This window comes from Pimephales promelas, chromosome 2 (genome assembly GCF_988280905.1).
Source record: "Pimephales promelas chromosome 2, fPimPro1.hap1.1, whole genome shotgun sequence".
In the NCBI taxonomy this organism is placed as follows: Eukaryota; Metazoa; Chordata; class Actinopteri; order Cypriniformes; family Leuciscidae; genus Pimephales; species Pimephales promelas.
In genome coordinates, this window is record NC_142770.1 from 17,767,164 (window position 1) to 17,792,767 (window position 25,604).

Consider the following 25,604-nt stretch of genomic DNA (forward strand, 5'->3'; position numbering starts at 1 on the left):
GACATGGGGGTGAGTAAATTATCAGCAAACGTTTTTTTTTTTTAAAAGTGAACTACTCCTTTAAGTGACTCTACTGGAAAGTGAAATTGAGGACACAGGGAAATCTATTAATCTATTATCGATTAAAACATTCCCAAGAAAAAGGTGTATGTATATATATATGAAAGTTTCAACTTTACAATTGAAACTCTACTGAGCAAACTATCTGAGCACAAAACTACAAACTTCTCCCAAGCACACTGGACAGGATCCAGAGGGTATTAACGCAGAGTACTGGCATATTCAGACAGATCCTGTTGTGGGTAATGGAGGTTCAGAGGGACTTTTGTGATAAATAGAGCACCATCTGTAGCGGTATGTAGATCCAGGTGATGGCTCATCTCTTAACACCCAGCACTTTCACCAGGCTTTGTCTGGGACTACTCCATGGATTGGGGATTCAATTGCACGATTATGTACTTTCTGATAGGATGTTGACAGGGCTGTTTAAAACATTGTGTGTGTGTGTGTGTTGTCCTAGTAAACCCTACGTTATGGGGGCCAAATGTCCCCACAAGGATAGTAATAACTGAAATGTTTGAAAAAAAAAAATCCTTCCCATGAGGAAAACAGCTTATATATCATACTAAATGATGTTTATGTGTTTAAAAGTAAGGATAGGGGATAGAGTGAGTGAGTGAGTGAGTGAGTGAGTGAGTGAGCGAGTGAGTGAGAGCAAGTGAATGCGAGCGCGTGAGTGTTTGCGTGTGCTGGGACATCAATATTTCTTTTTTAATTAATTATTGAGTGTACTGTTGTTTATAGACTTTTTAAAAGAGATACTGAGTGGAGGTGACAATGCAATGACAGCAAAATACTTTACTCACATTTACTTTCAGAGAATTTACATAATATCTCAATTCAATATGTTACAATGAATAAAGCATAGCTTATCATGGAGCCAAGGTCATTTTTGAATGTGTTGTTACTTCAATCAATGGAGATGTGAAACGTCAGATATGAATGCTGCATCACATTTATTACACTTACTGAATTCTTAAAATGGTTATGAAATGTTTCATTAGATAAACAATAAATAAATATATGTTCTTAATAAATTCTATAATAATTATTATTATATATTATTATATTTATTATTATTATTATCATATTTATTATATAATAATTATAAATTAATTATTAATAAATAATTAAATCTAGTATTTCCCTTTATATTAAAATAATAATAATAATAATAATTCCATAATGTTTATGTACTTCAAAAATCAATACCAAAAAAATGGTGTATAAGTTTGCTTTGAAATTAGTTAGTGTCCCTTTTAGATATTACATGTACGTAATGTAGCAAAAACTATAGCATTTTGTGACAAAAAAAAAAATCAGACTTTCTTAAAGGCTTATCTTATCTTATTTGAAGATAAATGTTAGAAGGATGTGTTTTCCACAAAGCTGTGTTTAAACATTAATAAAACACACAGATCAAAAGTAGCTCATTGCTCTTCTAATTCCTCAATTATTCAGACCAGTGTTTAACGACACACATTAGCCTAAAGCTAATATGTGTTATTCACCTCCATGTTTAACCACTGTTTAACTTGCACAATAGTTGTTTTAATGTACTTTGTTGAAGCTCTTTCAATTCAGAGAGCATGACAGATATCTTTCTGTGGCTCTAAATAAATAATTGGTGTAAATAAATTAATAATTCATCATAAAACGAGGCTGTGCCTGTCCAGCACGTTGTATTTGAGAGATAAACTCGTGTTATGGGAAAACAACAGACCATTTTAATGGCTGGCAGGCATGAAAAAATACAAAGAAAATGAAGGACCGTAATAGAGGTCAGGTGACCCATGTCGCAATTTAGCAACACACAACACAATGTCCCCTCGTGGACCCATTCGGAGCAGGAAAAGCACAGGGACAACAAACAAGGGAATGAAATTGAACAGAATATATATTCAATATCACACGAGTAGCAGTGCAATTTGGCGGTATCAGCATGGCTGTGTTTCGGCCGTAGGTAACAACATTGTGCTGATATACAACCGTATCGCACGGATACGAGTGTGATATTGAGTTTATACAACACGTCGATGGCAATAAAATAAATAAATATAAAAAATAAATAAATAATAAAATAAATAAGATCCCTCTTTTGCGCAGAACTACTTATTTCCGCTACGGATTCAAATCTCAAGTTGACAGTTTGAAAGTTGAGCTCGAAATTTTCGTATGCGTTTTATCGTATTCGTGATTCGGTGGCTTTGAATTGTCAATTCAAATTCAATTCGAATTGTCAACACCATTCAAAGTGCTTGCTACGGATGCGAAAGACGAAGAAAATCAAATCCGATGTTATTTGTTTTCTTACGGAGGAGTAAGTGTGCAAGCGTGATTGACGTTACGTGAGGTTGTATTTATTTTTTACATGCGAAAATTTCGGACTCACGCAGCCTTCACACTGGCAGTTGAAATCAGCTCTGTAATAGAGTGCCGAAGTGATGACGTCACTTTGTAGGACAACTTGGAAGCTAGTGGCGCATGGGTTCTCTCAATCGAAAAGCAATGCATTTTCCCCATAGACTTTTGGAAAATCGCAAAAAATGAGATCTGTGTTTAATAAAGAGTTGTGACCCTTAGACGTTTTGTCTATCAAAGATAATCTTTACAAGTTAAAGGGTTAGTTCACCCAAAAATGAAAATTAAGTCATTAATTACTCACCCCCATGCTGTACCAACCCCGTAAGACCTTCGTTCGTCTTCGGAACACAAATGAAGATATTTTTGATTAAATTTGAGAGCTGTATAACTACCACATTGGCTCTTAAGGGACTGCCTCTTGACGGCCCAGAAAGTCAATGAAGAAAATGTTTAATATCCCAAGTGACTACCGTGGCTCAACTATATGTTTATCAAGCGAAAAATACTTTTTGTGCGAAAAAACAAACAAAAATAACGAGTTTATTTGACTATTTCTTTTCTTCCTTGTAGGCCAGAAACGAGACTTCCTTAGATTTCCACGACGCATGCGCGAGAATTGCGATCTGAAGTAGTGTAAGCAGATCGCAATTCTCGCGCATGCGTCGTGGAAATCTAAGGAAGTCTCGTTTCTGGCCTACAAGGAAGAAAAGAAATAGTCGAATAAACTCGTTATTTTTGTTAGTTTTTTCGCACAAAAAGTATTCGCGTCGCTTGATAAACATAAAGTTGAGCCACGGTAGTCACTTGGGATATTTAAACATTTTCTTCATTGACTTTCTGGGCCGTCAAGAGGCAGTCCCTTAGGCAGCCAATGTGGTAGTTATACAGCTCTCAAATTTAATCAAAAATATCTTCATTTGTGTTCCGAAGACGAACGAAGGTCTTACGGGGTTGGTACAGCATGGGGGTGAGTAATTAAAGACTTAATTTTCATTTTTGGGTGAACTAACCCTTTAATCCACAATAAAGTTTAAGCAGGTTATAACTGTGTGTTTTATGTCATAGATCAAAACGTAAAAATATTTAAAGGCTTTGTTCACCACAGATCATATTTCAGGCGATTTAGCAAAAACCCATTCAAAAATCCCATAGGCTTTAGGGCGAGGGAACCGCTAGTGCTAAAATGCTAACTCACTTCCGCGTTTTGGTCTACAGAGTGATGTCGTAACTTCGGCACTCTATACGGAATACACCCCCAACATGCATCGTACTACACGGTGAAAATCGGCGGAAGCGGGTAGAACAAAAATGGCGGAGAGATTACAAAGGTTGATTTCTCTTGAACGTCTCTACTATACGAGAGCAACAGCAAGAGCATTGACCAGCCGACAATTTGCCATCATTGAATTTTCTGGCTGTATGTGAATGAGGGGCGGTGAGGAAAAATGGCCACAATATTTAATTATAACCAGTTTAATTATTTTATTATGGCCTACATTTTAATTGTATTGCCCTAATAATGTTAGAACAACTTATCATTATAAAATAATTATTTATTTTATTAAAAGTTAAGTATTCAGGTTTGTTTATCAGTACCATAGCAACGCTCAACTTCCGCTGGAATTGTCTGATAGGAACCGTCCATAGCTTTATCGCAAGAGTTACGTTTTTTGAATGCATCCGGATGACCAAAGATGAGCGTTGCTATGGTACTGATAAACAAACCTGAATTCTTAACTTTGCACAGTCATAATACTGTCGATACACCTCATGGACTTGCTGTCTTAATCGCAGATGAGCCAGCAAGACCCGCACCAACAATTTGTCTTCTTTTGAACTGATATGTCTCCCATTATGATGTGTGGATTGCAATATTTTATGCAAGGCTGAGCTATTGCTCCACTAATTCAATCCTCACACTCTGCTCTTGCTGATGAAATGTAAAACCAGTGAAGATTGGCCACCAGACCGCGCATATATATGCGTGAAACCAACTCTACATCGGCCAGTGTTTCAGGTTAATAGTACAACCACTATATGCGTATGTGTGTGTATATATATTTTCTATTTAATTATTATTTATAAATTATATTTTGTTTATTTGTTATGTCAAGTTAATTACAAATGCATAATAAAAAGATATGAACTCTTCTTAATAACATGGATCATCAGGTTTTGAAGATACATGCTGCTGTTCATGCAAGCATTTCCTAAAATATAATTTATTCAAATTAGTATTGAATTAATTACAAATAACAGTGTTCATTTCAATAAAACGATCATGCTTTTTGACTAAAAAATGTCTACCTTTTTTGTTTGAATGAGAGCTATGTAACATGCAGTAGCTGTAACTCTAGTGCTCTGGGCGAAGACTGATTAACTAATATTGTTTCGGGAAGCTGTGCAAAGCAGTTAGATATTAGCTCATGCGATTAAACGCACAATGTATGAGTGCTGTCAGAAGATAAAGACAAAAGGAAATGATTCTGGCGGGCGGAGGGATGCTGAGCTCCAGATACTCCACAAATGCATCAGCGCTAATAAGCTGAAGAGCCAACAGCTGAAAAAGACTGGCCAATAGGATTTCCAGACACCGTCTGCGTCACAATCACGACCTAATGACACTATGTAGATGACTAAACCTTGAATCAAGTGTGATGAATATATAGCAACGGCTGTTAGCAATAGCAACACACATTGTTGGCTAGATAAAAAAGGCTATGGGCCCTATCTTGCACCCGGCGCAAATGACTTTATACACAAACACATGTGTCATTCCTATTTTGCACGCGCGCAAAGCGGGATTTTTCCCTCCACAGACGCACGTCGGTAAACTAGGGAATGAACTTGCGCTCCCTGGGCGGATCGGCGCAAAAAGGAGGCGTGTTTCGGTGCAAACATTCCCTGGTGCTATTTTACACTTCCAGAAAACAATTGCGCCACTGATCAGAAAAAAACCTGGTCTAAAGTCAGTGGCGCGTTGCGCGTTGTTCATAATGCTATTTTAAGCGCATGCTTGGCCATAATGTAGCGGGTACACAGCGCACATACACTTTGATTCTCTCATCAACACAGATGCAGCAGTTTTTATTTTTGCTAATCATACATTATAACAAGGAAAAATATTAACACATGAGGGAAGTTATTGTGGTTTGCATGAAGATGAAAAAACCGAATTACCCATTTTTTAAGGCTAATTGTAGTACTAAAGGATCAGACCTGTTTGCCCAATAATGGCAAGAAACATTCGTATTTAATGTTTAACCAATGCTGATGTGCGAGAGTTTCTACCATCCCCATACAATATCACTTCTCTGTCTTTTACTGCCCTGACAAGAACGTCGGTCTCATCGGCTGTGAACGCTCCTGGCGCGCGCCTGGTAAACCCGCCGTTATAATAACAATCTGTCAAGCAACATGTTCTTAAAGGGTATGTTGGATGGCGCTCTGATTGGTTTATTTCCAACGCATTCTCACCCCAAGGCGTCACCTTTGACCATGCTTCAATATTTGACATTTTAGGCGCCCTTTAGCATCACTTACATGACGCGATCCTACGGCGTCATCTAACTGACGCTAAAGGAAAGCGTCAGTTAGAGGACGCGGTTAGGTTTAGGTGTGGGGTGGGGTTAGGGTACACGCGATCCTAGGGCGTCATCTAACTGACGCTAAAGGGCGCCTAAAGCGTCAGATATTGAAGCATGTCCAAATGCTTCCCAAGGCGTCAGTTAAGTGACGCCTTGGGGGTGAGAATGGGCTGTTATTTCACGTTACGCCCAAACCACACCTATGAAAAATTAAGCTACTTCAGACCAACCCCTTTTAGATTTGCGCAAGGCGCAAGAGGCATTCATCCCGCCGGGAAAATAGCAACAGCGCCGGGACCCGCCCACAAAGTTACTTGCGCTTTGACACTTGCGTTTCAGATCGTTAAAATAGGGCCCTATAACCAAGTTAGGCTAACAGATAGCCATGAAATCAAAAATGACTCTATTTACTTTTATTAAACGTCCCCTGACATGAAATTTTCACTTTCTCACCGAGCTTTGGCTGTCTCTCTCTGCCTTTGAGAAAATGAAAGCTCAGACGGGCTGATCTTGAATCTCCTCCGTAGGACGTCATAAAGGGGGAAAGGTAACCTCCCCTTTCTCTGCTTTGCCCGGCCATGAGAAAATGAGCTAGGAAGTACGAATGCGCAAACGCGATTTGAGTTTTTCCTCACGATACCATGACAGTTGATCAGTGTTCGGATGTACAAATAAACACAAAAGTATTTTTTTAGTTCCCTTATCCAAGCCTCTGAAGAAACAATGGGCTGATTTTATTTTCTCTGGAAATGCGCCGACACAACTTCCCCATCGCTGGCCTCGATGAACGTCTGAAAATAAATCGATCGAGATACCAAGCAACAATTTCTGATGTGTTGCCTCAAGTCAAGCCAGTGACTAAAATATAAACTTCACATTGTTTCTTTTAGTGGGATGAAAGTAATTCTGAACAAATTATACAGAAAGCGATCAAAGAACAAAAATGTGAGTTTATCTGGACAACTCGTTATGAAATCAATGACGCATGTTAAACTGAACTGACTTACTGTGTGTACATCATCGTGTCTGCATTGGTGAAAGCATTAGAGAGAGTGCAGAAACTGCGTTAAAATAATAAGATCTTCAACAGACTGTCCTCTGCTCGCTCGATGCTCAATGCTCATCACGGCAATATTTTATGTGATGGGAATAGATCTAAATACTTTTAAAAACTTCTCATGATTTGTTAATCTTGATAGCTGTAATCGTAAAAACCTATAATAGTTGTAGTAAAAGTATTCAAGAGAGTTTCACATGTAATATGTACTGTAGCTATTTCATATGCAAGCATGTCAGCCAATCACAGCAGTGGGCGGTTACATTGAATCCCACACAGACACGCCCCTTCAAACAGAGCGTTCAAATCAGAGGCTAAAATCAGGGAAAAAATGCGTTTTATTCCTAAATTATGACTATATTTGATCTAAAAAAGGTGCTAGCATTATAAGGGCAATCCAGGAAACATTATAAAATAATAAAAATAACCCCATGACAGGGGACCTTTAATGCATTTTCCTGGTGCCACTGCCATATCATTATTTAGCTTATGTTTTAGCAACATGGTTTAGCTCGAATTTGGTAGATATTCAAGTAACACCATCCAATCAAGTAAATGTGTCTTGCTTTACGGACATTTAGATGTTATTCTGGAAACAAAAAAAAAGGCTTTTACTATATGCATTGGCATGCAAAATGCAACACACGGTTCACACAAGAGTGCAGCGCTCTTCTTAATTAGCTGTGAAGTGTGGATTTAGCTAAAGTAACTCTGGAAGAACGTAATTGACAAAATGGCTATTGTTTGGCAGAAAAAGGTTGGTTGGGGGTTTGGAAAGCATAAAGGTACTAATGCATCCAACAGAGCCTCGAAAATCAGAGTGGGCTACAGAGGCGGCTGAAAAAAATGCTCTTCGCAATTTAAAACGTCTAATGTAAAATCACACGTTTATTGTGATAGCCCTCAACTACACAGCAAAAAAAGAAAAAAGAAAAAAAGAGGTACTCAACTTCAAAATGAAGAGGGCCACATTCAATTCATAATGGATGGCAATTATATATAATGGTAAATCAAATATTCTATAGCCTATACTCGTCTCACACTGAGATAGATAGATAGATAGATAGATAGATAGATAGATAGATAGATAGATAGATAGATAGATAGATAGATAGATAGATAGATAGATAAGATAGATAGATAGATAGATAGATAGATAGATAGATAGATAGATAGATAGATAGATAGATAGATAGATAGATAGATAGATAGATAGATAGATCATTTTTAATAAACACTACAATATTACATGTCAAAGTACAAATGGTAAAATTTGATTTCATGACGACTTCAATTTAATTTCAGGGCTGTCCTCAGGGCGGAGCAACTGGTGCGACAGCCACACGGGCCGAAGGGAAAAACCCAACAACCGAACATGGCCGCCTAATAAGTAAAAACTCATAAGTTCTCTTCTCGTGATAAAGAGGCAAGTAAGAATGATACTGATTAAGTGCAAAATTAAAAGCAGACTGCCTACATTTCTCATACAATAATCAGCCTCTTAATGTCTAATTTTCAGGCAACTTTTAGGAATAACTAAAAAAAAGTGCATTCATAACATAAGCCTGAGGAGCCTGATGCGTCTGTTGAGCACTACAGCATAATCAATCCTTTATTTAGCTTCATTTTAACTACAGTCCTCTGTAAAACTCTGTAAATCACGGATTGCTGATAATAAATGCATCATTTCTGTGCTGAATCATCTCATGCTTCAAAAAAAAAAAGAAAGACATCTGAAAAGAAATAATAACTGCATAATTTCTGTGCTGAATCATTTTATGCTTAAAAAAGGAAAAAGACAAATCTGAAAATAAACAAAATAATTGCTTATGGAAAATTAATTTCCAAAATGGAGCAATTCTGACCTCAGGGTTACAGCACATTTACGGGCCCATCTCTGCCCTCAGCCTTTACACCCTCAAGTCAATTATTCTGTGTGTGTGTGTGTGTGGGTTTTGGTGATTACGGGGGGAAGGTTGAGGTCTGGGTCTCAGACAGTGAGAACATTAGGGTCGGCTTGTGAATAAACATCTTGCGTTGACTGATATGGGAAACATAAAGAGGAAGTGTATGTCAGCACTGAGTAAACTGGTGTGATTGAATGGGGCAATAGTTCAGCACACCTTGTACTTTCCTAATGAAATGCATATTGTATCTTCCTACGTATGAATCACAATTCAATAACATACTGAAACAGTAATAGTGTTCTGGGCTTTTTTTCTTTTTTTTTTTTTGTCTTGAATTTGTTTTTGGGCTCCACTAGACAGGTTTGCATGCTTGAATGTTCAAAAAACACACATATTTGACATTGTTGCAGAACCTCTCTTTTAAAGGAGTAGTTCACTTTTAAAAAAGCTTTTGTTGATAATTTACTCACCCCCATGTCATCCAAGATGTCTTTCCGTGTCTTTCCTTCTTCAGTCGAAAAGAAATTTGATGAAAACATTCCAGGATTTTCTCCATATAAATGAACTTCATTGGGAACCAAACGGTTCAAGGTCCAAATGAGAGTTTCAGTGCAGCTTCGAAGGGCTTTAAATGACACCAGACGATGAATAAGGGTCTTATCTAGTGAAACCATCAGTCATTTCTTGACTCTCCTGTTCAAACTCGTTCATCATAAAAGAAAGAAAATCTTTTAACGAAACGACTCAAAAAAGGATTAGTTCATTTTGATGAACAAGTTCGAACAGAGTCACGAACGCGCATTACAGAACAGAGCAAGGCGAGCATTTGTGCTTATAAAACTTAAACTTTTTTTATTTACCACCTAAACGTGGATAAATCAAACAAGGATGTCTACATCTGTTCTAAGTTAAGTCAACAACATATTTGAAATGTAACGTTAAGGCTAATGTTAACCTAACATTAGAAAACCTTAACGTTAGCTTCTAGCTGCGTTGTACATCATGTCACTTAGCTTCATTAACATATCTGTGAATAACCGAGATAACAAATGTTAACAAATAAGATTGTTGTGCTGAATGAGTCATGTAAATACTGTAGCACCAAACGGTGATGGCAACGATCGATGCCATGAAGCTTTTCATCGACCTTGAAAATTATTAATATAACCCTCCAATGCATAGTTAAGGCCCTTTAGGTGACTTCAAGTCAAGATGATATATAATCTTTCTGTCTCCAAAAATCTCCTGTGAAAGGTCTCCAACTGTGACGGCTGCCATAGCGCCTGTCCCTGAATATTGACTGTTTGTCTGAGTGAGTGGAGGAGGCGTGGCCATAGGTCAATTATAAAAGAACACGATATTTATCATGAATTTAGAATAATAAGCCAACATACAAAACAGTGTGCTAGTACACAGACAACAACCGACAATGAGGCACCAAAGGAACTTAAGTAGTGGGACAAACAAGGTTAATAAGGAGACACAGCTGAACTAAGAGGACTAATCATCAGCGACCATGATGACAACTCATTAGTGGCGGGAAACGGCTGTGATTGAATAAAAACACAACAAACTGAACATGACTGAGACATTAAGTTTCCTTCGGAAGTGAACATAATTTTAGTCAGGCTTTCTTGCACCAAGACCAGTCAGAATTATATTATATTATATTATAATTCTATATTATATTATTCACTATTATCAAATAATGCTGCTTCTGAGCTATTTTTCCTCTTTAGATTACAACATCCTCTTCATGTCGACTCTCTTTCTCTCTCGTTCAGTATATCTGTCCCTTAGGGACCCCAAAGGATTACCTGCACATCAAATATGAGTAAGCGTCATTGACAGGAGCACTGATGCCACCACTGCCCCAACAAATTATTTTTCTATTTGTATTTTGAAAGGAAAATCCTTTATATGAATCATGTTCCAAATTTATATAACGATTTGTTTTGTTATTTAAGACCTTGTTCACCTGCATTAATTCAATGTATTTTTCAATAACGTCCTACATGATTCATCTGTTGGATAGGGAACATTGCAATAAATTGACTGACATCACAAAGGGACCGAGATATATTAAGGCGTGAAATGGAAAATATTCAATAAAAATGGTTTTAATTTTGGTTTTCATTGGGGCATGATTTGCATAGCAAGTTCATAGAGACTTGCTTGTCGTGGTCTTAACCACCTTGTTCTTTAAAACGTTATGTGAGGGCGAACAGGGAAATATGTGTGATATGATTAATGTGCATTCAAGTAATAGTGGCTGGAAATTTCCAGACAATTTCATATTCCTATTTTTTTTCAGTTCTCATGTACTCAATCAGAGGCCCACACTCAAGAAAATTAATAGTTGAATAAAGTTATTTTTGTTTGTTTTTGCGCACAAAAAGTATTCTCGATCAACATAAGATTGAGCCACTGTAGTCACTTGAATATTTTAACGATTTAAAATTTTGTAATTGAAGTTTTTACGTGTATGCCAGACAGAATTATGGGAAATGAAGTTTAGTTGCACATCTTCCAGCTCATAAACCAGCTCATTAATTTGTTATTCTTCATCAACAGGAAACAACATTTCCTAAACAACAGATGCACCATGAATATAAATTTACATTGGACAACAGACTGCCATCTCAATTCAGAAGTCTCTGCTCTAGAATACTTTTCTCTTTTTATTCAATTTTGTTCAGGATTAAGACATAAAGACAGTAGAGACTAATGCCTCGGGTAGAATGGTTAAATTTGTTCATCTTAGCCGTAGCATTATTAAACTGAATGAGACATATGCAGGTCTGGCAACTGTCTGGTGTGGATTTACGGTCGGCCTACTACAGAAGCCCTTTTCCTAATAATTAGATTACCATTACTCTGTGTTAGGCAGACTATATGTGCAAGGCGCCGTGTCTTTTCTCACTTTTATGACAAAGTGAAAGGAAATAAAAGAATTTAATAAAACCCGTGGTGAAATACTGCTGGAGTGGGATCAATGTTTCCACCATTGTCAAGTAAAACATTAAAGGAATGTTCTGGGTTCAATAAAAGTTAAGCAGTATCGACAGCATCTGTGAAATTTACACATTTAAACTCATCCCTCCGTTTGTAAAAATGAACAAACAAACAACAAAAACTGCCCACAGACTGCCATTATAAGGGTGAAAGTGTCAACGCTGTGTGACTAACTTTTTTTTTTGGGGGGGGCACAAGACATTAGCTGGGAAGAGGAAAGCTTTGTTTCCGCATTAAAGGGGTGGTATTTTTACAATATGTAAAAGAAGTCTCTGTTGTCCCCAGAGTCTGTATGTGAAGTTTTAACTAAAAATACCCCACAGATAAATTTTTACAGCATGTTAAATTTGTCTCTTTTTGAGGATCAGTAAAAACGTGTTGTTTCGTGTGTGTCCCTTTAAATGCAAATGAGCTGCTGTGTGTGTTAGCAGTTCCGATTACCTCACACAAACATGCACTAAAATGTCAGAAACTGTTTGCCTTTTATTTTAAACTGGCAATGATGGAGAGAAGAAGTGACAACATGTAGAAAGCAATAGGGTGTTTATGAATGGTTTGTTGCTGATGTGGAGTTAAAGGGTTAGTTCACCCAAAAATGAAAATTAAGTCATTAATTACTCACCCCCATGCTGTACCAACCCCGTAAGACCTTCGTTCATCTTCGGAACGCAAATGAAGATATTTTTGATTAAATTTGAGAGCTGTGAACTCCTCCATAGGCTGCCTAAGGGCTGACTAACACTTGACGGCCCATAAAGTCATTAAAGAAAAGGTTTAAATATTCCATGTGCCTACAGCGGCTCAATTTATTTTAGCGACGAGTTTATCAAGCGACGAGAATATTTTTTGTGCAAAAAAAAAAAACATAAATAACGACTTTATTCGACTATTTCATTACTTCCTTATGGGCCTTGAGACAAGAATTGAAGAGATTTCCAGAACGCATGCGCGAGAACTGAGACGAGGACGTTCTCCTTCGACTACTTCTTGTTACCGGCTGCTCACCGCTTAAGAGTATTACCGCCCCCTACCGTATAAGATGATGATTCATATATAAGGCGCACATCACTGTCGTATTTGAGAAGATTAAAGGCTTTTAAGTGCGCCTTATAGTGCGGAATATATGGTAATTGAAACGCGTATGTACAGCGCGCATCTTCCTCTGCTTGTAAACAGAAAGATTTTGCGCTTCCAGCTATATCAGCACATCATCTTATACGGTAGGGGGCGGTAATACTCTTAAGCGGTGAGCAGCCGGTAACAAGAAGTAGACGAAGAAGAACGTCCTCATCTCAGTTCTCGCGCATGCGTTCTGGAAATCTCTTCAATTCTCATCTCAAGGCCCATAATGAAGTAATGGAATAGTCGAATAAAGTCGTTATTTATGTTTTTTTTGCACAAAAAAAATATTCTCGTCGCTTGATAAACTTATAATTGAGCCGCTGTAGGCACATGGAATATTTAAACATTTCTTTAATGACTTTATGGGCCGCCAAGTGCTAGTCTCTTAGGCAGCCTATGTAGCAGTGATCCAGCTCTCAAATTTAATCAAAAATATCTTCATTTGTGTTCCGAAGATGAACGAAGGTCTTACGGGGTTGGTACAACATGGGGGTGAGTAATTAACGACTTCATTTTCATTTTTGGGTGAACTAACCCTTCAACTATCTTCAGTTAGCATATTCTGTCATGATAATCTATAAAATCGCTCGTGTCTCCAACTAAAGAAGGTTGGTAACCAGACAGTTGACGGCACTTGTATTTCTTTTCCTATGGAGCTCAATGTGTGTCATCAACTGGTTACCAACCTTCTTTAAAATATCTTCAGTGTTACGTTGACAGAATGAGATGTGTCTCAATGAACGGCAATGCTAAACAGATTGTTTTCTCCAGGTATACAGATCTCTTTGAGTGGAGTGCATCTGCAGACATTTTCATATATTGGAAAACATCCAAATCACAGGAAGAAACTTCAGATGAATTTTATTCAGCAGTTTTAGTTTGTCTCATTAAAACTAAAAAGAGTATTTTTCCACTGCTTGTGTTCCCTCAGTGAGTCAATGTTTGCCTCAATTTCCAATTTGTTCTGTTTTAATATTGACAAGTATGTACTCACACATGCACCTAACACAGATGAATGCTCTGTCTTCAAATTTCAGCATCAAATTTCCCCTTATCAAAACAGCCACAAGGGAAACGGGCAACAGATGCAAAGAGGAAACCGTCCGAAACACTGGCTACTGATTCCCAGCGGACCCTGTGTGAACAGACTACCGGAGGAGCCTGCTTTCACTCCATGCTGATTTGTTCACCGCAGGAACTACTTACTGTTTAAGTGTCTCATGACATTTGTGGCCCTCCTCGTCCTCACCGACCCAAACATCTTTATAATGGCATGAAGCTATCTGACCTCTTGGCCATTTTCAGTTCATGTGAGAGAAATCATTGATATTCTCTAGGGACTATAACTTTATCATGCTGATTTAGTAGAACATCAAGGTCAAAAGCTGCTTTTGCATCACATCTCGCAAGCTTTCCTCAGTTCAAAGTGACAACTTGTATTTTTTCAATCACCTTGTTGTTAAATGAATGTAAAACATTCCCAGAGGAAAGTTTTATTGCTGAGAGATGTTGTGCTTTCATAGCTGAGGTGACTTAAAGGTCCTGTATGTAACTTTCTTTTGTTTGTACTAAAGCATAACATTACCATATGTTTGCAGAGAGTTTTTAGAAAAACAATGCCAAGCCAGTTATTCAACTTTGAAATGTTCTTCCGTGTCAGAATGTCTGTTTTTCTGTCCAGTGGCAATTTATTTACTCAATAGTATTTTGACACCCCTAGTTGCCATTTGGCACAAAACGCCGCACTGCAGGTGTACGGAAGCCAGCAAATTAACTGGACCATAGTCTGCGGATTCTACCCAATCTAAAAAAGCCTCAGCATCCATCTATAAAGCTCTATGATCAGACCTATATAAATATTGGAGATGCGTTTGAGAGCTGGAGACAGTATTGGACTGTGACACTATTTTCTTCTAGAAACAAACTTTGTTGCAATTTTCCTGTTATCTCTGTAAAGCTGCTTTGAAACAATCTGTATTGTAAAAAGCGCTATATAAATTAAGGTGACTTGACTTGACTGGTTTGTCTTAAAGCATATTAAAAACACCACATAGACATATAAACAACATTAAAAGCTGTATTTTCACCACAGGGGGACTTATGTACATATGTAACAGGTCATATTCACCCCTGGGATTCTCCAGCATGGGAGGCGGGAGCTCAGTCAGACAGATCGTCGGTCACTAGCGCTCCTCTTTAGGCCGAGGGAGTAAGGTTTACACGCAGTAACACTCACCCCCCCTAAACCACACTCCCATCCGGGTCACGGCACCAAATGTAACCAGTCCTAATCGACCTGCTCCGAGCGGGATTCAAACCAAGGTTTCCGGCATGGGAGGCGAGGTACGGACAAAGGCCAGTAAGAGCTGTGAGTGTAAACCTCACTCCCCTGGCCTCAAGTGGAGCGCTAGCGACAGACACTAGCAGCGGCGGTCTTTAGTGCCCTTGTTAACGCATCCGCCTCCCACGCCACAGGGACCCGGTTTGAATCCCACTCGGAGCGGGTCGAGTAGGACCAGCATTTTCAGTAGTGTGCCTCTTGAGGCCAGGGGAGTGAGGTTTACACACACAGCTCTTACTGTCCTATGTACGTTATACATACAAATACATACGAATGTCCGTTATACAAAATATATAACACAGGTATTGCACATAGAATGTTCAACCTGGTCTCATGGGAAGTCATGTTGATTTGTACAAGAAACTCAAAACGCTCTCAATAAAGGTATTATTAAATGTATATAGTATAGGGTTTTTTTTAACACTAAAGGAGTCACTCAATATCCTCAGAAAAAAAACATTCTCTGATGTGAATCCTTAAGAAAAACCTTTGCTGAAACTTTAGGGTTGTGTAAAAATGGTTCCTAAATAATTTTACCCTTCTACTCTGTCAAACTCTTTATCCTGAATAAACACTGGTTGTACCGTTGGAGCCTTTTTTCTGACATCAATCACCCACTCTTTCGATTTTTTTAAATTCAACCTCAGCTCTGCCTCATCGCACCATGTGAAAAAAACATACAAAGCGCATGATTATCATCTCCCTTTGTGTTTGACAACAAGTTTTGTGTTTGACAGTTTTCCTCACAAAGATTTGATGACAATAGGCTACACAGCCCCGTGTAGCCTACACAACTTAGAGCAAATCGTTGTTGGTGTATCACTAGACTAGACAACACGTGTAAGATTACCAGTCTAAAAAAATTCGAGAAACTGACTCTCCATTGATCACAATTAATAACCTCATTCGTGGACATTTTAGATTGATTTGGGATTTTCTTTCCTTTGGGATCACTCTTAAACTTTGCCCACTGGATTGAAAAATAACCAAGCCCATCAGCATTCATCTCATGTTGTTTGTGTGTCCCCGCAGGCTAATTTATAAACCGCATTCTGTAATTAAGCACTCGTAGCGCTGCATTTCTGCCATTTGTTTTTCCTGAAATGCACTCCGCATGGCTGTGTTAAAACACATACGCGATGACTCCTGGTACACAGCTGCATTTCAGTGGCTTTAAGTGTATTGCTCATTTGACAAACAAATTGATTTCCCACAGGGTGGATCGTGAGGGGAAAGTAGGGTCTAGGAAACACGCTGAATAGGCCAAACAAATTCCTCTATTCCGCTCCCTCCCACTTCCCATCGTAGTCTTTAATAAGATGTCTGCTTTTTTGTTTGCCTGTTGTAAAAAAGAGAGAACTAGCTATTGATCAACAGTGTTGCATGAAGAGAACACAGTGGGGTCTCTGCAGAATGCGCTCAGCCTCCATTTAAGCTTGACCTTTGAGGCTTCGCAACTTTCTGGCGCCGATTAAAAGCACCACAAACACGAATTCACTCCACCTCCACTCACACAGATAGATACAGCCGCAAGCCAAGTCTAAAAGTTTCAAAATGAGATGGCATCTGGAGCATTTTGCTTCTTGGTTCTGTCATTCAGTGAAGTCGTCTGTGTCGACGGGGCAGCTTTCGGTACAAATAAAGTTTATTATGCAGTGCAACATATGCCAGATCTCATAACCCATTATGTGACGCTCATTTTCTCAGGCATTTTATCTAGACTGCCTCCTGTTTAAGCTTGGATTATGGTCTTGAGAGGCCCAAGGCTCCAGCTTCAATACGGAAGCCCCCACTTGCTGTTATTATGTCCATTGTAAGTTCATTATTGAACATGAGATTTTTGTTTGTTTTCACAAACAATGGTATTCAATAGAATGTTGCAAATGCTTATTTTCAACCCAGAATAATCATTTAATTGCGTACTTTTGGCCCATTTCAAACCCATAATAAAAGAAATCAGAAGAAGCCAACATTTAAAATGTAAAATAAGTCTACGCTATCTCACGACCAATTCGTACGAATTCGTACGAGTGATTCAAAAGTGGCTAATTCGTACTAATTCATACAACCTCACTCGTACGAATTCATACGATTTGTCTAAACCCACGTGACGGTAATGTTTACGGGCGGGGTCAGGGGTAGGTCATTCGTACGAATTCATACGAATTTTAGCAAAATCGTACTTATTCGTATGAGTGAGGACGTACGAATTGTTACGAATTAACCACCTCGTAAAATTCGTACGAATTCCCGTGAAATCGGGTTGAATAAGTTAATAATACCACAAACAAACCTGTAAGATTCATTCATATTGAATATAAGTTAGGGATAGCGTAGCCCATCAGGTCTTGTATCACTCTAAAGGGGTTTAACATTTATTCATTTAGCTGACGCCTTTATCATAAGCGACTTACAATTGCTATATATGTCAGAGGTCGCACGCCTCTGGAACAACTAGGGGTTAATTGTCTTGCTCGGGGACACATTGGTGTCTAACAGTGGATTCAAACCTGGGTCTCTCACACCAAAGACATGTGTCTTATCCACTGCGCCATCACCACCCATATCGTTTATTCTGCGATAACAACCGGCTGGATGTACATTATCCCGCTTATTACACGGCTACTTGCCACATAAGTAATTAGACATGAAATATTGACTTGAGTTGAATTATTGTTATCTCTTTAAACGGAAAGCTTCCACAAATAATTCAATGTCTAGCAGGCGACAAGTTCAAACTAGATGGAAATTTAAAGGGATACAGGATTTGGCATTAAGCTTTGTATTAGTAGAAAACCTGTAGTATTTTCGAATTACCATGCTGCTTACCACCCTCACATCCCCTTGAGACGAGAGATTTATGCATTTTTTGTCTGGAAAAATCCTCTGATGATGCAAATTTTTTGGCCATAGGCTAAAGACTACAGTCAGTAGTCTGTCCCGCATGTTCTCAACCCGCACATAGAGGTGGGATCTCACTCACAGAATGAACACATAGTGTCAGACATCTTTTTTTGGAAGCTAAGCTAGTAGGCTCTTGTTCGTGGAGAAAGCTGAGTAGGGGTTACCATCCTCTTTTTCCCGGACGTCTCCGGCTGTCGGCATGATTATCATTACAGTCCCCCAATAATTTTATCCGTTAAAACTAATCTTTGATCGCCAAAATTAGCTTTAAACGCTTTTTTTTTTCCTGTGACAAAAACTCCTTCATGCTTTAAAATAGTTTGAATTAATTACTTAACTATTGTCATAGTTAATGATAAGCTAAAGCACTTCGGCACATAGACCTGATTGGCTAAAACACGGTTTTAATGTCTTTGGTTCACTGCAGTTTTAAAGAGAAAATACGCAATGGTGTTGACTGGTGAATTTGCAAATGGTTTTTCTTAAAGCACATTAAAAACACCACATAGATAAACAATAAAACATTTATTTTCACCATTCACCAAAAAATAATCATGAATTAAACAAATAAGAGAATAACAATAATGATGATAAATACTATTTTGTAATATAGCCTAATGTATGTTGCTATAATAATAGCTTTTATGAATGTTTTGAATGTAAATTTTATTAATATAATTACAATTATAATTAAAATTCAACGCTGATGTAAAAGTAATTGTTCAAACAAATTGTTGTAGTTCTTTTCTTTTTAAATAAACACCAAGGAAATAAGCATATAACCTTTAGACTTTTATCAAAATTTTTGGCCAACACAAAAGTATAAGCACCAATTATTTCAAAGATGTAACCAATTCGAAGGGTGTCTTTTGTCAAAACCTGGAAAACCTGCGGTTGCTCTCACAGTCATTTCCCCTTACGGATTTGATCAATACACTCTCCTCTCTATCTGCACTTCTCATTCACACTCTGAAGTGAACATCGTCACTTCAACGTACAAAACAATCCCCTGCTGCACTCCCACTGAATGTCCCTCACCATGTGTCCATGCATCTCTCCCACTCACACTTCAGGACGGCCAGTATGATTCTCCACGCAGTCTTTCGCTCATATGTCGCAACTGCAGTGCTGGTAATACGCTGCCATATCTTTAAATTTGCCATTTAATGCTTTTATGTCAGTTCGTTAAAGGATACGGAAGCCACTACAGCTCCGTGTTATGAAAACCTTTTTTTAAACTTCGTAATTATGACCCTACTGTCTCTGACGGTTTAACGATGAGATGAAATTATCATGATCCATCATAATTATGAAGGTCTCGGTACATTCTCTCCCGGCTCCGGCATAGCCTATAAATGTATATTGCTGCCACTGTGCAAGTTTAACCTCAGGCAGTGTGTTACACTGAAAATGCTATACAAGAAGAGAAACAGGGATATTCCTGAGGTGAACGTCGGTCAAACTGAACTGATAAACGGGCAGAATTATTGATATGACGAGATAATCGCTGACAGATAACTTTTCCTTTTAGTTAATTACCTGTGAAAGTCGAGGGGTTTGCGCAATTTCATGTCATTTTCAGAAAACTTTGAAGCCTCAGAATAAGAATGTTAAAGGAATACTTTCTCGAACAAGTGCGAATTAATTAATAACAAGATCCGTGATTGATCAATTTCCATGTCAATCAAACCGTGGTTGTTTTTAATTGGGCGGGTCTTGGCCAGGATAATCTGCAGTGCACTTGATCTACGATCTGTTTCGAAGTTGTAAATAAAATGTGTTGTTTATTTTACAAGAACATACTATTTTCGGTAACACTTTATTTCACAATGTCCTTGTTACATATGTTACATGTACGAACTATAGCAATAACAGTTAATTATGCATAATTACATGGAACTAACCCATAGCTGTCAACATTGAACATTGAAAATAAGGGAGATTTCCCGGAATAAGGGATTTCTTCTTTCTTTTACACAATTCTTACCCTTATAACTAGCCTATATGTGTGAGAGAGAAAGAGAAAGTGCGTCATTTAGAAAAAAAATTATGTTTAAATACTCAGCTTATGAGGGAAACCGACGGGCTTTGGGGAAACGGAGGGGGAGCTGCAGGAGATGATTGGGAGAGGTCTGTGCACCTTTACCGATCAGAGCGCGTGCTGACACGGAGTAGCCTATATACTCGAAGCGTCCGCATTAGCGTGGCAAAAATGACAAGTTGGGTGCGCAAGACCTCATTTCGCATGGCTGTCTACAGCTTTTTTTGTAAAAGTGCGCATGGCGCCGCGTCCGAGGATGAACTTCAAGCCAAATCTGTCCAAGCTTGTATGTCTCACACAGTCAGAGTGTAAAAATACAGGATATTTTACGGGAAAAATACTAAAAACGGGAAAGACAGCGGGAAAAGAGTTAAAATATGTGAGAAACCCTGAAAAAACGGGAGGGTTGACATAACCCTCAACCAAATCCTAATCGTACCCTAACCCTATAGTAAGTACATGTAGTTAATTAATATTACACTGTAATTAAATATATAATTACACTGTAACAATAACACCTTAAAATAAAGTGTAACCCTGTAATTATGGAAATTTACAAGCAATTTCTGGTGGAGGGGGTATGGGGGTCAATTGCTTTTCATAAGACATAAGTTGCCTTTCTAGAAAGATAATCAGACAAACAAAAAATGTTCTGTACTTTTTATTTTTTTCAGTGTTTTCTCTCTTTGTCAGAGTGTGTGTGCAAATACATTTTATTTTTTTTTAGATCTCAATGGTAAAACACGTTGAGAGCACAACCAGGACAACCGGAAAACAGCAGAAATAAATGGAAGTGAGTCATACATCACGATTAGGGTTTTCAGATATGGCAATAATGCACAGTGACGGGTAGTTTGTCGATGTCATTTCAAGACCTTTGTTTTGAACCATTGTACACATTCATAAAGCAATTGGACTGGACACTCACTCCATCTCACTCCAATTGGAGCTCTCTCGTCTCTCCATGCCTCCCAAGAAAACACAAAACACACGAGAGGTCTAACCTCACCTTGACCTGGAGTCATTCGATATCTTGCTGAATATTCAACTTTGTTTTGTTGTGCATCTCTACAAATTCGGCCAGCTAAACCAACAGCCTGGTTGATGCACAGTCTGCAACTAACGCTGTAATTCATTTGTGTCGTGGCACTAGAGATCCATCCGTTAAGGGTGACATATATAATCTACATCAGAAGCAAAAGAAATTTATTTTGACACCGGCCTTTCAGGTTCCAGTCAGACAAGCTCAACATCTTTTTGTTTAATAGTCCACATCAAGATTTTGAAATGAACCGTTACTGGCAGTGGAGGAAAAAGACAATCTGTCCACCGAACAATATCAACACCTTCACTATTAATTACACAACATGTCAGGGAAATCAACAGGCCCTGCGAGAAGACATCGACATGCACGGTGTGGCGTAGTTGCAGTTGCAGACTCCTTTGGCACTTTTTTTGAATCGTTTTTCACATTCAGCGTGGCTTGATGCATAAATATCCCTCCACGTCGGCAGATGATCAAATATCACAGTTACTAAACTTCACCACACATCAAGAACGACACAATACACTTCTGAAATGGACGAATCCACCACATATTGTGCTGTATTTGCATAACCATGCATTTTTACAAAGCATGTGAGTCTTTTTTATTTCCCCTTCGGCTTTGTTGTATAGTGAAACACAACATGTTGGCTTACAGTACACAAGTATTACATTTGATAAAGGAAATGCAAGCCAATTTACACCATTCTCCTGTTATCTCTCCGGCAGAGGATCTTCTTGAAGGATCTTCGGAAGTCATTGTTAAAGATGGTGTATATAATTGGATTGAGGGAGCTGTTGCAGTAGCCGAACCAGAAGAAGAACTTGAAGAGCGTCTGGGGAACGCAGCAGTCGCAAAACGCCATTAACGTGTAGGTGAAGAAGAACGGGAACCAGCAGATGACGAACACGCCGATGACCACGGCCAGGACAAACGTGAAGCGCTTTTCCCGGTTCTGACGGCCCTTCCACCGGCTGGTCTTGACGGCCTGGCAGGCCTCGAGTTTGTCCACGTCCCCCGGTTTGATTTGGCTCAGCTTGGTCTTTCCCTTCGAGCTCTTCTTCTTGAGGGAGCACGGATTGGAAACCTTGTGGTCCGAGGAGGACGATTCCTCCAAGTCCATGCCATTTAACTCGCCCTTGTCGTTCGGATCGACGTTCTGATCCCCGTTGAGCTTCTCATGAGGGTCGATGTCCTTCTTCCCCGCTTCCTTTTTCCTCCGATCCCCAGGAGGCGCTCTGGTTCTCTTCTTGGCGATCTGGTAGATTCGGACATACACGAGGACCATGATGATGCAGGGCAGGAAAAACGACCCGATTGAAGAGGAAATAATGTACCATTTTTCTTTGTTGATATCACAGATGTACCCCTCTTTCTTCTCTATGGTTATAAGAGGCGGGAAGGAGATCACGGCGGCAATGATCCAGACGATAAAAACGATGCGTTTGATTCGTTGCGGCGTTCGCTTGAGGTTGTACTCGATGGCTTGCGTGATCGACCAGTACCTGTCCAGGCTGATGGCGCACAGGTGAGTGATGGAGGCCGTGCAGAAGAGGACGTCCAAGGCCAGGTAGATTTCGCACCACACCTGTCCAAAGACCCAGGAGCCCATCAGCTCATTCGCCAGCGAGAACGGCATAACCAGAGTGGCCACCAGTATGTCGGCGGAGGCCAGCGAGACCAGGAACAGGTTCTGGGGAGCCCGGAGGGCTCGGCTCGTGAACACGGCGATGATCACCAGCACGTTGCCGAAGACGATGAGGAGGATGAGGAGCCCCACCAGAACGCTCAAAGGAAGGGCCACTAGCAGGGTGTACGGCTGTTCTGTCCCATTGGTCGCATTGTCACACTCCATTGCGATCACGATCTTTTCCTCTCACAACTGAAATTATGTATTCAGTTTATGGCACTTCATTTTTTTCTGTATTATTGTAAGCAAAAGTGACATTTTTGGTCACTTTGACATCTAAAAAAAAGGAGGAAAATTGTATTATTCAAATAAATAAGGAGAAATGGATTTGATAAGCAATTAAAAAAGTGAAATCATTTTAAATATCAAAACAAATAATAATAATAATAAAAATGTTTTCTCATACTTTGTTTATGAAATACCATATTATTAAAACAGGAAAAGATAAAGCAGGAATGGAGCTTACCTTAGTGTGAAGAAAAGCCTGATACGACACAAACTTTTTAAGCCATCCAAGAAATCTTCCTCAGAGTGTAACTTGTCTTTTTAAAGTCGCTCGGCGTGACAAAAACGGCATTATTAATTCCTCGCATCTCTTCGGTGGAGCGTGTGAAGACCGCGCTTCATCATCAGCGCTCAACTCAGCTGTGCGCGCGCAGGATCTTAATCGTGTTAGCTGTGTGTGTGTGTGTGTGTGTGTGTGTGAGAGAGAGAGAGAGAGAGAAAGAGAGAGAGAGAGAGAGAGACTTGCACTGCTACTGAAGAGAGTATGAGTAGTGCGCGCGCTCGCTCGCGTTCTAAACGACTACCCTCATTATTCTGCTGTCCTTGAGCCACGCCCTCTTTCTCATGACGTTGCTTAGCAGCAGCCGCCAGTAACATTCAAAACCACTTAAACACTTTTTAGACGTGCCTGACTTGTTTAAATCAATTAAACCATTAGTCTGTTTTAGTGATGAGAGAGAATCAACTAAGTGCTTGTGTTCTAGTGATGCATAATCATCAACTCGATGAACAACGTGCAAACACTAGACTAAATACGATCTACTTTGATCATAAACTACAGCATATTATGCTGTAGTTTATGATCATTAAGTAGATCGTTTTATATACGCTGAGGTGAATTTCAAACCAAATGTTACCCTAAAAAGTAAAGGAATATCTACCTGATTGGATACTTTAGATCAGACTGAAGTAAAAAGATTTGCACTCACTGGGATCCTCGTGTCGATGACGTGTCCAGCGCTGAAAAACAGCTATTTAAAAAAAAAAAAAACCCTCACATTTCCAGGCTTTCAATGGCCGTGGGAACACTAAAGTTATCAGAAAACGTTACTGCAAAATAGTTTTTTTCACGGACCAGGCCAGGCAAAAGAGATGAACGGGAAACTGAGAAACAACGCAGAGGAAGTACGGAGTCAGGAGCGGCGAAACAGCGACACCTGCCGGAAATGTAAGATACCGCAATCAACGCTCCACAATATTACACATTGGATCAGATGACAAGTAATGATACACGACCTACTGTAGAATATAATTTACCGTAGGTTATTTATATACAGTTACATATATATTTTGCCCATTAGACATGCATCGTGTAATCTTATGGATCCTCGATGAAATAACTGCTGTACTATTCTCCATTGGTCGTCAAAACATACACAGCTACATTGCATTTTATGAAGACAAACACAATTTATCCCTTTTCTAGGACTGTAATTGTTGCCCCCGAAACCAGTTTCAATGCAAGGAGTAAACAGGGTCTTACCAGAATCTCACGCAAGCAAAAGACAAAAGAAAATTAAAAAGAAAGTTAATTTGAAAGAGAGTGGAGAAGGGGCAGCTAAACTACACGTGGTGAGCTAAGTTTGAGTAGGGTGACCAACAGTCCTGTTTTCCCAGGACAAGTCCTCTTTTCACGTCCTGTCCTGGCCGTCCTGAAGTGATGAAAATGTCCTGATTTTCAAAAAAACTGCTGGGAAAGATCAGCTCTGCAGCAAAATATAGATGGGCAAACAAGGAGGATGAGGAAGAAAAACAGGATCAAGAGGAAGAAAACTAGATAGCTCGTTTTCGTAAGTTTGTGAGAGCTATTTTTGTTCAATTTGGAGGTATTTCGTTTAGTTAATTATGATTTATATATTTATTTTTCTAATACAGAAGAGACATTATTTCATTTATAATTTTTGAAACCTGTCATAATAAAACACGTTGAGGTAGGCCCCGAGAAGCCTATCTGAATTTGTGTCTTACGTAATATAACAATTTTCTATCCATACAGAGAAGGCATAGCCTACTTTAAATGTATTGAAATTAATAAGGCATCTTTGAGTAAACTTCGAGTATATTTGACTACGCTATCTGTTTGCGGGGCCGAGTGTCCTGGTTTTTAGTAATCAAAATATGGTCACGGCAGAGAGAACATCAACCTGACCTTCAAGAACTGTTTGTCTCTCGAAATAAATGATATA

General features: G+C 39.0%; 1 protein-coding gene and 1 long non-coding RNA gene across 2 annotated transcripts in view; both read right to left on the bottom strand.

The window, feature by feature from the left end:
• The window catches only part of LOC148995833 (uncharacterized), an 89,566-nt gene extending 65,023 nt beyond the window's left edge, over positions 1-24,543 (bottom strand). The window contains exon 1 of the long non-coding RNA XR_016145628.1: positions 24,348-24,543. This is a non-coding gene — a long non-coding RNA (uncharacterized LOC148995833). The remainder of the gene's footprint in view (positions 1-24,347) is intronic.
• adra2a (adrenoceptor alpha 2A) lies at positions 21,047-24,168 on the bottom strand. Its single transcript, XM_039694587.2, has 2 exons — positions 23,600-24,168; positions 21,047-23,409 (listed from the first exon to the last, which is right to left on the bottom strand). Exon 2 carries the CDS (start codon positions 23,296-23,298, stop codon positions 22,141-22,143), a length of 1,158 nt encoding a protein of 385 aa, XP_039550521.2. The 5' UTR covers positions 23,299-23,409; positions 23,600-24,168; the 3' UTR covers positions 21,047-22,140.
• Positions 24,544-25,604: the final 1,061 nt, after the last annotated feature.